Here is a 15,000-nt window from a genome sequence, read left to right as displayed (position 1 = left end):
CTGAGTTAATTCCAATCAGCAATTACACAAATCACTAATAAAAAAACTAAATCTTACTTGGATTGTACCATTTGAACTCATATATTTATTTAAATGTTTATGCAGGACGTTAATTTTTTTTCTCATCCTCGCTATATTTATATCTTATGTTGATTTCTCACTCATCGTGTGAACACTTTTGTAAATGCATGTTGTTACTAATACAAAGTGTATTGTTTATTCGAATTAACTTGCCTTCGACCAGTGAGTTTGACTGCTCTTAAATCCTTAATCTAGTCTTCTGGATTTTGCAAATTTTGTACTGTCCGTTTGTATATGCCTCATTGTTTCTAAAACCAAATGTATTGTTTTCTGACTAAATTAACTGTGACCGTGTGTGGGTGGCTGCTTTCAAATCTTCAATCTAGCCCACGGGCATTTTTTCGTTTCTTTAAAGTGTATTGGACCTTTAATTAATCCTGTAATGTCCACTTGTACATGGTTACCTGTCCTGTGTTTCTTGTTGTTCTGGTCAGTCTTACCTTTTGAAAAGGGTCGTTAAGACCGAAAGTTCTCGACAGTTCTCGTTTTTCATTTTCTTTTGTGGCATTACCTAAATATATATATATATATATATATATATATATATATATATATATATACATATATATATATATATATATATATATATATATATATATATATATATATACATATCATACATATATATGTATATATATATATATATACATACACATATATATGTATATATATATATATATATATATATATATATATATACATACATACATATATGTAATATATATATATATATATATATATATATATATATATATATATATATATATAATGTGTGTGTTTAACATTGTATACAAACATGTATGTATTGTTTTATAATTTTACAGGTAGATTTGATTTTATATAGCATTCCTTTTTTCTTAAATTTCGATGAATTATATTTATGTTTAACTATCTATATATCTATCTATCTGTCACTATATATATATATATATATATATATAATTTTGATGTATTCTTGAAAAACAGAAGTTTCTTTACTGGTTACTATAGTTACCTTGCACTGTAAAACAAATAATACGTCAATCACAGATAAATATACTCAAGATCCAAACTGTTTTACTTACGGGAGGGATGCAAGACTTATTTTGGGGAGGCTAGGCCAAGGTCTGAAAAGTATCAGAAAAAAATACAACAATTAATTTTTTTCTAATTATTGAGGTCAATATACATCCTTTAGATCTGTGGAACATAGATTAAAACAGGTTAGGTTTAATAAGTTACACTATGAAACTAGGCTTCATATATATATATATATATATATATATATATATATATATATTATATAGGTATATATATATATATATATATATATATAATATATATATATATATATATATATACAAATATATATATGGGCCTTGTCAATCCATTTCGCCACTGGGCTGTCATTACTTTCATATAATCTTATAATTTACCCTTCATTGGTTGGGAAAAGTTTGAGGAAGAACATACATTGTAGTGAGCTCAGCACCCCTGGAGTTGAGAATTGTTATTGGAAAGAAATGAGTACATTTTACATCTCAAAAACCTAATACAACGATATCCTTAATTCATAGGCCTTTTCTCTCTAATATAATATAAGTATTCAGATACTTAACGTATGACTATGTATCAGAAATGTAATATCTATTTATCGGATCATTACTTGCGCTTCCGATTTTGAATAATCCTGTCGACCCTTCGGTCTAAATGAGAAGAGGGTCGCGGGAGAAAGAATGACAAAGATTCCATCTATGGAGAAAATCAAAATGCAATAAGTTTTGATGAGCGGAATTCTTACTTTGCATCTCAAGTATCTAATTTTAAAGAGTATATCCTGAAAGAACATAGGTAAGATAATGTAAAGATTAAACAGCATTGAAAGTTTAATTACTTTTTGAATATGCACAGCAAAGGTTGAAGCTTGAGTATTAAAGTGCAAAATAATACATTAGGTACACGATAAATACCAACCAAGCAACATTCAAAATTGTGCCAAGGTTCCAGAAGTGCAATAGGATAAAAGTAACATCAAGTTTGCACATAACGACAGCAAAATGCTCATTATAAATAATTATTGCAATACAAAGTGCAATCCACGATTGCAGAATTGTTGCTAATCAAATTACCCACTGAGCGTGCAAAGTGTGAATGAAAATCAGCCGATAAAACAAATTATGTATCATATTGGCGTACAGTGTATACAAAACTTACTCTTACGAAAAGAGGGTACATACTGTTAATGCACGAAAGGGAAAAAAAGAAGAAAAAACTGTAAAATTGTTCATTCCTCATAACATCATTAGGTTATTACAGTTCTAGGACTTATTGAAACACATGCATTTTCATAAAAAACATTTTATTTATGTACATACAACCTATTTCAATGTATTCTATGTACATGCGTGAAAAACTAATCTATGGCATTCAATTCCACCTGGTTACTAGAACATCAATGCTCGAGTTTTGAAGAGAATACTACACAGTAAGTTGCTGATTATTCAATAGGTAAAAAACTATGACGTGAACATAAATGAAAACTTTACTGTACAGCAAAGTTCTATAAAAACGGAAATGTCTATAAAAATAAGGAAGAGATCATTACTACCGTTTAATTTCTACAGCACATGACAAAAGGTCAAATGTTTGCGTAAAATCTCAGTACATATATATATGCACATAGAGGCACAGACTCATATACTATGCGCATATTGTAGGCCTTTCATACACATATACACATAAATATATACTATGTATGCAAGTACATGTTTATAATTATACATACATACATACATACATACATACATACATACATACATACATACATACATACATACATACATACATAAAGATGATGCCACGGAGGAAAATGAAAAGACGAGAATTGCCAAGATCTTTCGGTCTACACGACCCTTTACTTGAGGCACAACTGATCAGAACAGAGAAAAAACATAGTACAAGTAGGCTAAGTATTTTTTTACGAATAAAATTGCCATGACAAGGCATCGTGCCTAAATCCTTAATCTAATTTTCGGGATTTTACTAAGTCGTATATGCCTCCTTATTTTTCAAAAATGTATTGTTTTCTAACTAAATTATTTGTTGACCAAGTGTGGGTGGCTCCTTTAAAAGTCTCTAATCTTGCCCACAGGCGTTTTTTCGTTCCTTTAGAGTGAATTGGACCTTATTCTAATCCAGTAATGTCAGTTTGGATACTTAGCCTGCTTGTTCTAGGTTTTTGTTGTGTTCTGATCATTTGTGCCTCAAGGAAAGGGTCGTGTAGACCGAAAGCTCTTGGCAATTCTCGTCTTTTCATTTTCCTCCGTGGCATCACTTTTATTTATACATAGCATCACATTTTATATATTTCGTGATCAAGTTATTCACATACATACATACATACATATAAATATAATATATATATATATATATTTATGTTATATATATATATATATTATATATCTAATTATTATATATATAACAATATTATTATTATATATATATATATCTAATGTATATATATATATATACATATATATCTATTTATTATCTATATATATATATATATATCATATATATATATATAAGTATATCTATATTAATATTATGATATATATATATATATTATATATATATCATAGTATCTTATATATATATATATATATATATATATATCTATATCATATATAATGGCTATCTATATATATATATATATATATATATCTATCTTAAATACCTATATATATATATAAATATATAGATATATTATATATCTATATAATTATTAATTATATATATGAAGGTATAAGCCACGAAGGAGAATGAAACACTGCAGCTACTCCAGTGATTCGCTTTCCTTTCTGGCTATACCTTTATTTATGCATTTATCATGTTCCAAACTTCCGTGATTCAGTTATACACACACACACACACACACATACACAGACACGCATATATTTATATATATATATAATATATATATATAATATATATATATTCATTTATACATAAATGTATATATATAGATATCTATATATATATATTCATTTATATATAAATGGATATGTATATATGTGTGTGTGCGTGTGTGTGTGTGTGTACGCGCGTGTCTGTTTATGTGTGTGTTTGCGTGTGCGCGTGTATGTAATTGCCTGCATGAACTTCGGTCTATGGGTACCATATATTTTTGGCACAAAGTATCATGATGCTTCCATATGAAAAGCAATTTATTTAATATAAACACTAAAAATTTTCAACACAAGGTAATGAAGATCTTGTTAACAAGATTCCACCTGGAAAGGACTTTTTCTCTATTCAGCTGGGGCCTGGAATCCTTTAGACGACCTGACCAGACGTTCTTTCCGGTTGAGAATACATGAACGTCAAGGAATTCTTCGAGAAAATAGGACTCAAGGTTTAAAAAAATCTGTTCAAATAGATAATGTTAGAGTTGTAAGCTGTCGGATTGTCTCCAAATCCTACTGATATTTCCACTGAAAGTATATTTTTCCTTAAACTCAAAACCTTTAGGTGGCATGCAATTTGTCATTTCCGGGAGGGAAGAAACTTTTCAATGGAGACAGATAAAAGGGGCAAAAATGAGATGCAATGCGCTACTGCTTGTTACAAGTATGCAAAACATATACTAACCTCGATGATGAATGATACAAAGACAAGTATGTAAGTTCACATACTGTATCTTAACAGTCATTCATTGAGGACCAAGAAAAGTTAGAATAGAGATATGATTCTAAATGCAAAGACAGAAGTAATCAGGATTAGCTTTCCGCTGTCAGCCACAGCTAGTAGCTTATAATGTTTGATGAAGGGACAAAATATTTCATTGGTTCTTGTGAGGTGGGCAAAAATATAGCTCTTTTGGGTTGTGCCTGATGATACTAATGGGTTCTACAAATTCTGGCACTATTACATTAGATGAGGAAGCCAAACTGCCAAGTTCAGTTATAGGGGTGGCTGAGATCCAGCTGTCTGTCAGGAGAATATTTGCTTCCAGACCCATGCAAGCTCTTCCTCAACGTTATGATCAAATGAAAGGTTTATCCTTTGTACTCACAGCTGCCAGTATTAGTTAGCTGTATATATTGGAAAGAGGATGATTGATTAATCAAGGCAAATACGTACGTTTTTCTCTTGCCAAAATCTTCCTGCCTGTGACCAAGCCAAACCCAGATTGACCCCAGCAAAAGTGAGGGAAATCAAATGACTAAGTACCTGTGCATACCAATTCTAAAATCGACAAATGGAGGATGAGAGAAAGAAACATATATGTTTACTGTTCCAATTATCAAATCTGCCGAAATCCAAAGACTAAGGCAATATTTTTCGTACACTAATATAAGCTAATTTTTTTTTTTCATCATAATGAATACCGAATCGTTAGAGTTGTATCAGTGTAAATACCAATAACAAACTACCCTATTGTAAAATAGCATTACTTTACAAGAGGGGAAAGCTTCCCTGGAGAGGGATGAAAAGGATCAGCTATCAATGAAGAGAAAAGCTAAACATGGAATAAACGAGAGGACCTATACGTTAGGGGAAAATATATGTAATAGACCGTGAAAACTTGCCCATATTAACAAATTAAAAATAAGATACTTTTTATACCCTAATGAGGAAAAATTCAACAAATGGCAACATGACCACTGAACTCAAGCTCGATAGGAGGGATGAAGGACTGTTGATGGCTTCCTAATGCTAGTACCAGATAAATGAAGGCACCACTTAAATGGCAGCCGCTTCCGGCAAGATCAACAAACCAACAGAATATACACTGGTAAATATTTTCAAGATAAATTGAAAATGAAGAACAACTCTGTCGATTATCAAAATAATAAAGGATACGTTAGTAGGGTCTACAAGGTAGATAAACCTTGAACAATGAGCCACATAATATAAAGAACCTGAAAGGATGAGCCTCGTTATACCAGCTGATCCGAGCGGGACTCCTAAAGTATAATGCAATGTTTGGTATCTATGAACGATGATGCCAGACACCCCCACAAGTTGCATTACATGGAACTCTTTGCATGAGTCTAGTAGTAATACCATTTACGAAACGTCCGATGTCATCAGATCAAATGGCCCGTTGACACGTCACCATTTCCAAGTACTATCTTGCAAACCCATGGTATAAACAGGTGCACAAGAACGACCTTGTTAGTCGTCGTTAGGCTCTCCTGAAGACTGGGTATTCAATCAAGTATCGTGAGTTGGAGTCGAATGGGAGATGAGTCCTTTTATCTGTGATAGGACCATGATACAGAAAATGATTCAGCCAGCAAGCCTAATGAGACAATCTCGTTTATTTTACATAAGTTTTATATGAAATACCTACTTAAGACGTCCCTGTAAATAGCATAATTTCTCTCGTCTCTTTTAATATTTCCCTGTACTGATAAAACAATATAATTATTATGCCCTGTACACTTCTCTTTCCAGAGAATATTACAAGACAGAATGGCCTAGCAAGCAATTGCAAAAGTACTCAGGACTGCCATAATCTCTCCTACCAATGACCTAAACAATAAAAGGGGAAAAAACCGGGTCTCAGAGAAAACATGGACAGACAAAGGCCATAGAACTAAATTCAAGCGAGCGAGAACGAAAGATGTAGGAAGGAGGGGAATCAAAGGTTCGCTGAATTAAGTAATTTTTCGCAGATTTAATAAATAGATAAAAATAGCCAATGTCGTAATAAGGGAAAATAACGACACTCAGGGGAAGCATCAGGAATGTGCATTATAACATAACAGTGAAAGTAGGTCATATTATTTGTTAAACTGAGTACCCTTTCAATAGATGGTGGACTGGCCAGACTAATCTTGACATTTTCTAACTTAATATAATGAATCTTAATTGACAACATGAATTAGAACATTTCAGGCAATAGATGGAAACTAGGTCAGCGCCAGCTGAAGAAGTAATCCATTGCTGTCCGATATATGCAACCTGAATAAATTGTTAGTCTAAAGTTCTGAAACTTTATTCAGTTGCTCTCCCAGTGGACGATGACTGGCTGAATGCTAAACGTAAATATAGGCACGAATAGCATTTATCTGTGTGTGTGTGTGTGTGTTTGTGTGTGTGTGTGTCTGTGTATGTGTGTGTGTGTGTGTGTGTTGTGTGTATTGCTTTAAGTTTAGGAAACCTTAATTCCAAAGATGGAGTAATAATATAGTTGGATATGTCTTCCATGATACAAAATTATTAGTGACATATTATCTGGATTCCCTTAGAAAGATATCTATGCTTGCATATGTCGTACATATGTTCACAGTATATGTGTCTGCATATCTATATTTTAACATAATGCATACATTTGTGCATGTGCAACGGAAACTTTTTCATATGCTTTTAAGACACATATGAAAGCTAGAAACGATAATCTGACGACTTCTGGTACTTCTGGCATATACAGAGATTTTTGCGACCTGTTTCATTCTAATAAAATAAAAAGAAAAAACATCGTAATTTGGCATCCAGTGGTTTGTTTAAGTACGCACGTTTCTAATACAATTAAACCTCCATCCTTTACTATGTAATCTATCATGCATTCATTTTCTACCAACCTCCAACCTCCTCTGCAATTTAATTGAAAACAATGAGTGTTTTTCCTACTCGGTATGTGCAACGAGGAGGAGGGTCCCAAACGCTGAAAACAAATGGCCCGTGCGAGTGAGTCTACAAAAGGAAGCGTCATTAAATATTCAACATAATTTATCACAATCTGTAAAAGAAGGCATCAGCTTCATATAGCACAAAATATCTCTGCTCTTCCTTTCTGAAGATAATACCAGCTTTCACTAGTTCCTAATGTTTATATTGTACTTCTAATTACATGTACTAATTTCAGAACAGCTCATAATGCAATAATAAATCAGCACCTCATTACACGGGTAAGGTCAGTTTTTGCACTGCACATATTTGCAGCAGATATGTGCTTCTCTTATTAACGGAAAATGACGTCATAAAGGAGTTGATGCATAGAGAAAGTGTATACAAGAAAATCTTTAGGGATGAATTAACACCATCTGAAACATGATTCGGTAATGAGTATTTGCATGAACCACGGGGGATTAGTGAAGAAAGAGAAGAATTATTCGAGAGTTACCATAACTTTACAAACGCAATGTAACTGCACTGGACATTCTTATCCCGTCTGATAATTTCCCTCTTGCAAGAGCTACCTAGCTTAACAACTGGAATGGTGCCTTGGAGTGAGTGTCTCAGATTTCTTAAACATTATGTTTCAGTGTAAAATAAATACGTAGAGATTCCTAGGGGCTTTCTTTTGCTCCCGTGGGCTCCTTTGCTCTACCGATGGGAGGCACTTCTCGAAGTTATCGTTCCCAGTCTAACTCGATATTGTTTCACTAACTATCGATACGATTGCCCTTGTCAATAAGCAATGCCTGCTTATCTGATCCCAAATGTTTAGGAGTTGATGAGATAACTTTCATAAGCAACCAGTAGTAGGAAAATGGACGAGATCAGTTTTTGTGCTCAGGATTCTAAATGACCTTACACTTGATACAAAACAGACCGTAATCCTTCGATACGATGGCTAAATCCTTCCAGATATAAGGCAGCAACGCTGTTCAGGCAGCATCTGAGGAAACTCTACTTCTGTGCATCATCCTGTGGTAGTGAGGTGGTGCTATTCAGCTTCTCAGTGAAAACTTGTTGATTTCCTAACGAATCTGGCTGAATGCAAATCGAATTTTTCATTGAGGTTACGACCTAAAAAAATAAGTTATCATCTTGCTCTATGAAGAAATATTCATTGGCCATTGAATTAGTATTTGCGCCGGCGCTTCTTCTACACTAAGTCTAATCTACATAACTAAGTAAGTGGTTTCAGCGAGTAGATAAACCGTTTCTTGCGTACAAACTAAACATGACGGTGATGGTGACAGTCGCAACGCATAAACTCAGAATGAATAAGCAAATGATGTATCCAAAGATGAAAATCGGGATCGAGTAGATTGCCGAGGTAATGAGGACGCCAGTCACGAACTCTCGAGTGCAGCCGGTTTTCTCGGCCTCCGCATCTTTAAGCATGGCCGTCCTGGCTTCGTCCGTCCAAGCAAAGCCTGTGGAGAATGAAGAACCCCCTGAATTAATATTAAGGCAGACAAATAAAGCTTTGAATAGGAGAAGAAAGTTTCCAAGAGTAAAGAAAGACAGAGAATGTGTATTAGGGGAAAACATTGTTCGTGAAGGAAAAAGATCCCAAGCAGCCGTGTCATCGAGGGGGAAAATTTCCTACCTAGAATTGAAAGGAAGACTTCTCAAACTGAAAGTGAGGGAGACCTGTCCCATGAGTGAAAAGGAAAACAAGAAAAGGCAGTCTTATAGGGAGACAAAGCCTTGATTAAGGAAGAAATGTTCTAAAACAAAAATCACGACAAGAAACGTCTGTAACGAATAGCAAATTTCCCATGAGAGAAGACTGAGACTCGTAAAACCTACAACAAAGAAAGAAATCTCGTGAGTGAGAAGCAAACAGATTTGGGAGGAATCAGCACTGGAATGAAAAGAAACCGACAGCGGGGTAAGAGTACAAACGTATAGGAATGTAAAGTCCTTAAGAATGATTATATAGAATAAGAGAATAGTATAATGTATCAAAGAACACGAAACATGATGAATTCTAGTTCAACTTGAATGGCTTGTATAAGTCATTTTTGAAGAGCAATACTAAGAAATTGACTCCATGAGTATTATTAGATCATTTAAAAAAGACCACACATAGTCAATTCTACACTGGTGTAGAACACTGAAGGAATTTCTATTTCAATTGAAAAAAATCCCTCGTAAATTACTTCTATGATAATGTATTGTAAATTCAAGACGGAAATAATTGCGCTGGTAAGGCTGTGAAACCTTAATAAACAATGCATCAATAATATAAATATATTTTAAGAAATTATTTGAATGGGGAGGGGAGCGGCGTGTACAGTATTCAGTGGCTTTTATAAACAGGGCACATCATCTTTTTTTTTTTTTGCTCGCAACATAATTCAAAAAGTTGTTAATGGATTCGGTGGAGTAATTTGATCCAACAAGCATAACTACCGACCTAAATGGATGTAATTGTTACTTACGGAAAGATATGCATTTGTCTTTGGTTCAGATGTGACGTTGTCTATAAAGTGAATATTCGGTTACTGATAAATCCTGAAAAGGCCGTTTGGCTTTATTTCGATTTTGAGTTTCCAATTCTCACTGACCATACTTCTTTGTTTTTGTTGTTTAAGCAGTTTCGTTTTCGAACAATACTGATGTTGTATAAAAGAGAATACATTCAACAGTTATACTTGATGATCCAAATGTAATGCGCCCTAACAGGCAAGCAAAATAACTATAGCTGCCTTAGACTGGAAGAGGGAAAAAATATGAAATTAGCAGTATATCTGAAAAAAGTCTACGGTTTTGAAGTGCGATGATGACCAACTTACCAACGATAGGCCAGATGAGCAAGAACGTGATGATGATCATGGATGGAATAAGGAAAAGGAGTCGCCTCTTAGTTTCTTGCCCTCTGCCCACAAGCCATCCACCGATTAGGGCAGCGGCACTGAACATCAGGACAGTACCTGCCACGAAAAAACGAAAAAGGAATGTGATATTAAATTACCTTTGTCAAAACTTACAGCTTAACCTAAAAAAGCTCATTCTCTGTCAAATGACTGGCTAAAAACAATACTGTTTATGATAATACATTTCTTCTTAAAATGTATTGGATGTTGCCGTTGGTATTTATTGACAAAAATACATATAAAAAGTGGTATTCATATTTATTAAGGATGGTTATCAGCTTACAGCACACTTCATAATAATCTAGTGCTACAATAGCATTGTGGAAAGCATTTTTCTGTTATAAATCAAAGGTGATCATTCCATCAGAAGCGAGGCGAAAACTACAGATTTTAAGTCAGCTAAAAATTCTATTAATTCATTTTTAATCTATTATAGCTGTCAGATAAGTGTATAGTGTTGTCTAATAAAAGCCACGCGATAAATGTTTATTATTGTTCAAAAATCATAACCCATCGTTGCTTGGCGATAGAAAATTTTCATTGTTAGACAGTGCCCAAGGGAAGTTTTCTCAGTTTTTGATGGATCGATTTTTAAAGCATAGTTTGTCTCTCTGAATCATTAATTCCATATAGGCATTGGGATAATGATTTAAAACTTTTCTGCGGCCTAACATACATACAAATGCATTACACATTTTGCAGTGGCTGTTTTTGTTTATATGCTTCCAGGTAATGTGTGGCCTTTTTATCACTTAATTACTAGCTTTGTAATCATAGTTTTAGTTAACGAACGATAATATCATTTGAAGATAATTTCTTTGACCTTCAAGAAATAGTTCACCTGTTAATCGTGATGGAGAGACTGAAAGGGACTACATCACTCGAATAATGATAGTTCTTTCAATTGGCATTAGAAAAGCGGAGCTCTGAATATCGCAATTAAGTGCCTAAGTAAATTGTGTCAGATTATTTCAAGTTTGCCGCCAAGGAAGCGGTTTCCAAGTAATACTTACCGTGAGCAATGAGCCACTCGGGCACGCGGCGGTAGTTAGGACAACGGTTGTAAAAAACGGAACCGGATGCCAGTATGGGTATTCCAGGAACAGAGGCGATAACCCAAATGACAGCTACCACAACACAGATGTACCGGGCAAACATCATCTCTGAAAAGTAAAAAACAATAAGATTTAGCAGTTCAAGGATCGCCAATGCTTCCGTCAGATTTTTGTCATTATAATTATTCAATATTGAAAGACGGTTAAAAAGTCTAATGCTAAGTTATATTGGTAAAAATGACATCAAGAGCTTAATCTTTCGGGAACTCCTGTTTCACTGTTTTTCCATCGATAAAGAGGGTATTCTTCTTTGAGACGGTGTTGTATTTATGGCATTATCGCTGAAGAAGGAAACGGGATTCTACAAGGTAATGAGTTTGTTGTAAAACGTTTCGTTGTGAGAAACGTACCTAATAATTGGGAAGAAGTCGAGAAATTAAGATGCCCGGTTTACTGTTGCAAATGTATGAATATCTGGTGAAAGTAACAATTATATTTGTCGTTAAATATAGTAGGTATAATCAAATGCATTATGACGTCACTGTCTCGTGACATGGCGGCCGTAATAGAAAATGTTTCCAATATAAAAACAACTTCAGTGGAAGGCATCAGAGTAAAATTATATAATTTTACTGTGACCTGTGTACATGAGAACAAAATAATAATAATAACAATAATAATAATAATAATAATAATAATGATAAAAAATAATAATTATTATTATTATTATTATTATTATTATTATTATTATTATTATTATTATTATTATTATTATTATTTATTATTATTAGAAAAGATGAAGCCTATTCACATGGAACAAGCCCACAGCGGCCATTAACTTGAAATTCAAGCTTCCAAAGAACATGGTGTTTATTAGGAAGACGGAAGGGGAGGTAAAGGGAAATACAAAAAGAAGAGATCCCACTTATTAAAAAAATAAGTTGATAAATTAGTAAATAGATAAACATTTATTAAAATGCATGAAAAGTATTAGGGTAGTAATGCAATGAAGTTCCAATTGCACGACATCCTCTGGGAGGCTGTTCCACAGTCCAACTGTGTGAGGAGTTAAGGATCTCTGTAACTGAGAAGTTCGACAGCGAGGCACATTTACTGCATATTGGTGCTGCTGTTCAGCGAATATGGTTTCTCTCGGCAAATAAAGGGAATCAGAGATCAATTGCGAATGTCAAAGATCTCTGTTGAAATACATCTCATGAAAAAGTGACAAACAAGAGACCAACCGTCGATGGTCCACGTCACAACTACCACTATTAGGGAACATGGACCCACCACCATTTCTGGCAGAAATGTTGAAAAAAAATGATGTATTGCCTTGAAGACCTGGCACTACTAATTTACTAATTATATTTCTCATTGCTACCATTGACCGACGAACCCGAAACATTCTTAGCAAAAATTTTCTTGTGGGAAAACGAAAGGATTTCAATGCTTTGTTTAATAATATAAATTACAGCTCTAAATTAAATCTAATGTTTAGAGTAACTAAAAATTAGCAATACTTCCTAGGACGAGCAGAATTTACATACTTGATTTGTAATCAGTGCATTTATGTATGTGTGCATAAATACTATCAGTATTATCTGAAGAATTTTTTAAAATAGTCCGTAAGGGACGAGTGGCTCACAAAACTCACACACTTAAGTAAAGGCGCGGCTGTCACACTAGCTGAAATTTCCGTCGACTTTTTCTGAGTTGTCGTCGACTTTCCAAAGAAGTCGACGTCATTCCGTACTCTGGTTGTCACACACACGTTCTTCTTCATACCGTGGTTGTCGTCGTCAAAACGTAAACAAACCATCTGAGCGGTGACTTCCCGGAATGATAAAACAACTATGCTTTATAACAAAGCAACTAGTGGGTCGTGCTTGCATGTGTTTAATGATGCTGCATAGAATTAAAAAAAGTCTTTGGGTTCGGTCCTGGTTAAAAAGACGTGAAAAGTTTTATTTAAAAAAATAAGCTAGGGCTAGCCTAGATAGGCTATTCGTAACCTTGTTTACACAACCACAGTCAGACTGTATTATAAATTAAGCTAGAGTAACTGCAAAAATTTTAAAAGAATTGCTTTTATATTATTTGCTAATGCAGAAAAAAAAGTGGGAGCTATATAACAATCTGATATTCACGATAGGCTATAGCATGGCTTATCTGCTAGAAAGAGCAGCAAGTTTCCAGGAAAGTTTTCCTTGAGTCGCATGGCGATCTCTTGGTAATTTTTTTCATTTAAGACCCTTTTTCAAGAAACTATCATGCTTATGGCCCCATAAGCATCGTCTCTCCCCCATATCTTCGACCAAAAACTGTTCTGGCAATCTTGTCCACTGTACCAAGAACTCCATCTTCCATCTGATGACTTGAAATGCGTGCTGTCCGAAATAACACACAAGAAAGTCGACGGTAGCGATGGGTTGAATTCGATCGGTACCGTTTTCAAAATTCGTGACGACGACACCAGAAAGTCGTCGTCAAAACATGAAAAGCCGACGTCAAATTCAAAAGTCAACGGAAATTTCGCTAGTGTGACAGCGCCTTAAGTTTACAGAAGTTAATTCATGAATTTCCCGTAAACTAAAGGCTGGTAAATTACCGGGGTAATAAATAGATCTAACCGAAATCGGTACCGGCTGATTCAGGGATGATGTGCAGTCTATTTTCAGCAGTTGACTCCGTCTTAGCAAAGTGGTGTCCTAAATAATAACGAAAAATATGAGTTTATGGAGCAAAAAGAATTATTCACACCACACGGCACTTTTCATTTCCAATGGGACACGAATAAAACTGTACAGTTACCAGCTTATTCTGTCAGTCAAAATAGAAGACAAATTCCTGATATCCACGTAAGTCTGGCTAGACTTCTGGTATGTGTTCTGTCTCTCCTCCAGGTGTTGTTCTTGTGCAACTATCGATCCTACGCTAATTAAAATCATCATTATTTGCAATTGCACCCCAAACATAGGCCACTTACTTCTCCTTTTAAACGAAGACGAATAGAAATGTTAACGCAATACCCTTATATAGCAGCCGCCCACCAACCCCGACCCACAAAAAAAAAAAAAAAGATGGAAGGTGGCGAAACGTGATAAATCCAACTCTAGATAATAATGAATAACAGTATATCAACTCGCTCTTTTTCTGTAAGGAAGTCATTATGATACATATGTACTTGATCACTTATTTCTGAATCTGGCAGACAAAATAGCATCGTAAAGAGACACATAAAAACTTAGTACTTAAATGGGTATAAACTCGTTCAATCTCAGTTTACCCTTGCAAGTTGGAGAGAGAGAGAGAGAGAG

General features: G+C 34.3%; 1 protein-coding gene across 1 annotated transcript in view; it reads right to left on the bottom strand.

The window, feature by feature from the left end:
• The window catches only part of LOC135208404 (uncharacterized), a 113,529-nt gene that overhangs the window by 16,266 nt on the left and 82,263 nt on the right, over positions 1 to 15,000 (bottom strand). Inside the window, exons 7-10 of the mRNA XM_064240538.1 lie at positions 11,639 to 11,788; positions 10,545 to 10,682; positions 8,972 to 9,176; positions 1,146 to 1,187 (exon numbers count right to left, since the gene is read on the bottom strand). Of these exons, the coding sequence (XP_064096608.1) occupies positions 1,146 to 1,187; positions 8,972 to 9,176; positions 10,545 to 10,682; positions 11,639 to 11,788 (535 nt within the window). The remainder of the gene's footprint in view (positions 1 to 1,145; positions 1,188 to 8,971; positions 9,177 to 10,544; positions 10,683 to 11,638; positions 11,789 to 15,000) is intronic.

The sequence above is a fragment of the Macrobrachium nipponense genome, chromosome 35, assembly GCF_015104395.2.
Source record: "Macrobrachium nipponense isolate FS-2020 chromosome 35, ASM1510439v2, whole genome shotgun sequence".
Lineage (NCBI taxonomy): Eukaryota > Metazoa > Arthropoda > Malacostraca > Decapoda > Palaemonidae > Macrobrachium > Macrobrachium nipponense.
Note: the sequence above shows the minus strand (reverse complement) of the source record. Positions and strands in the feature narration are given on the sequence as shown.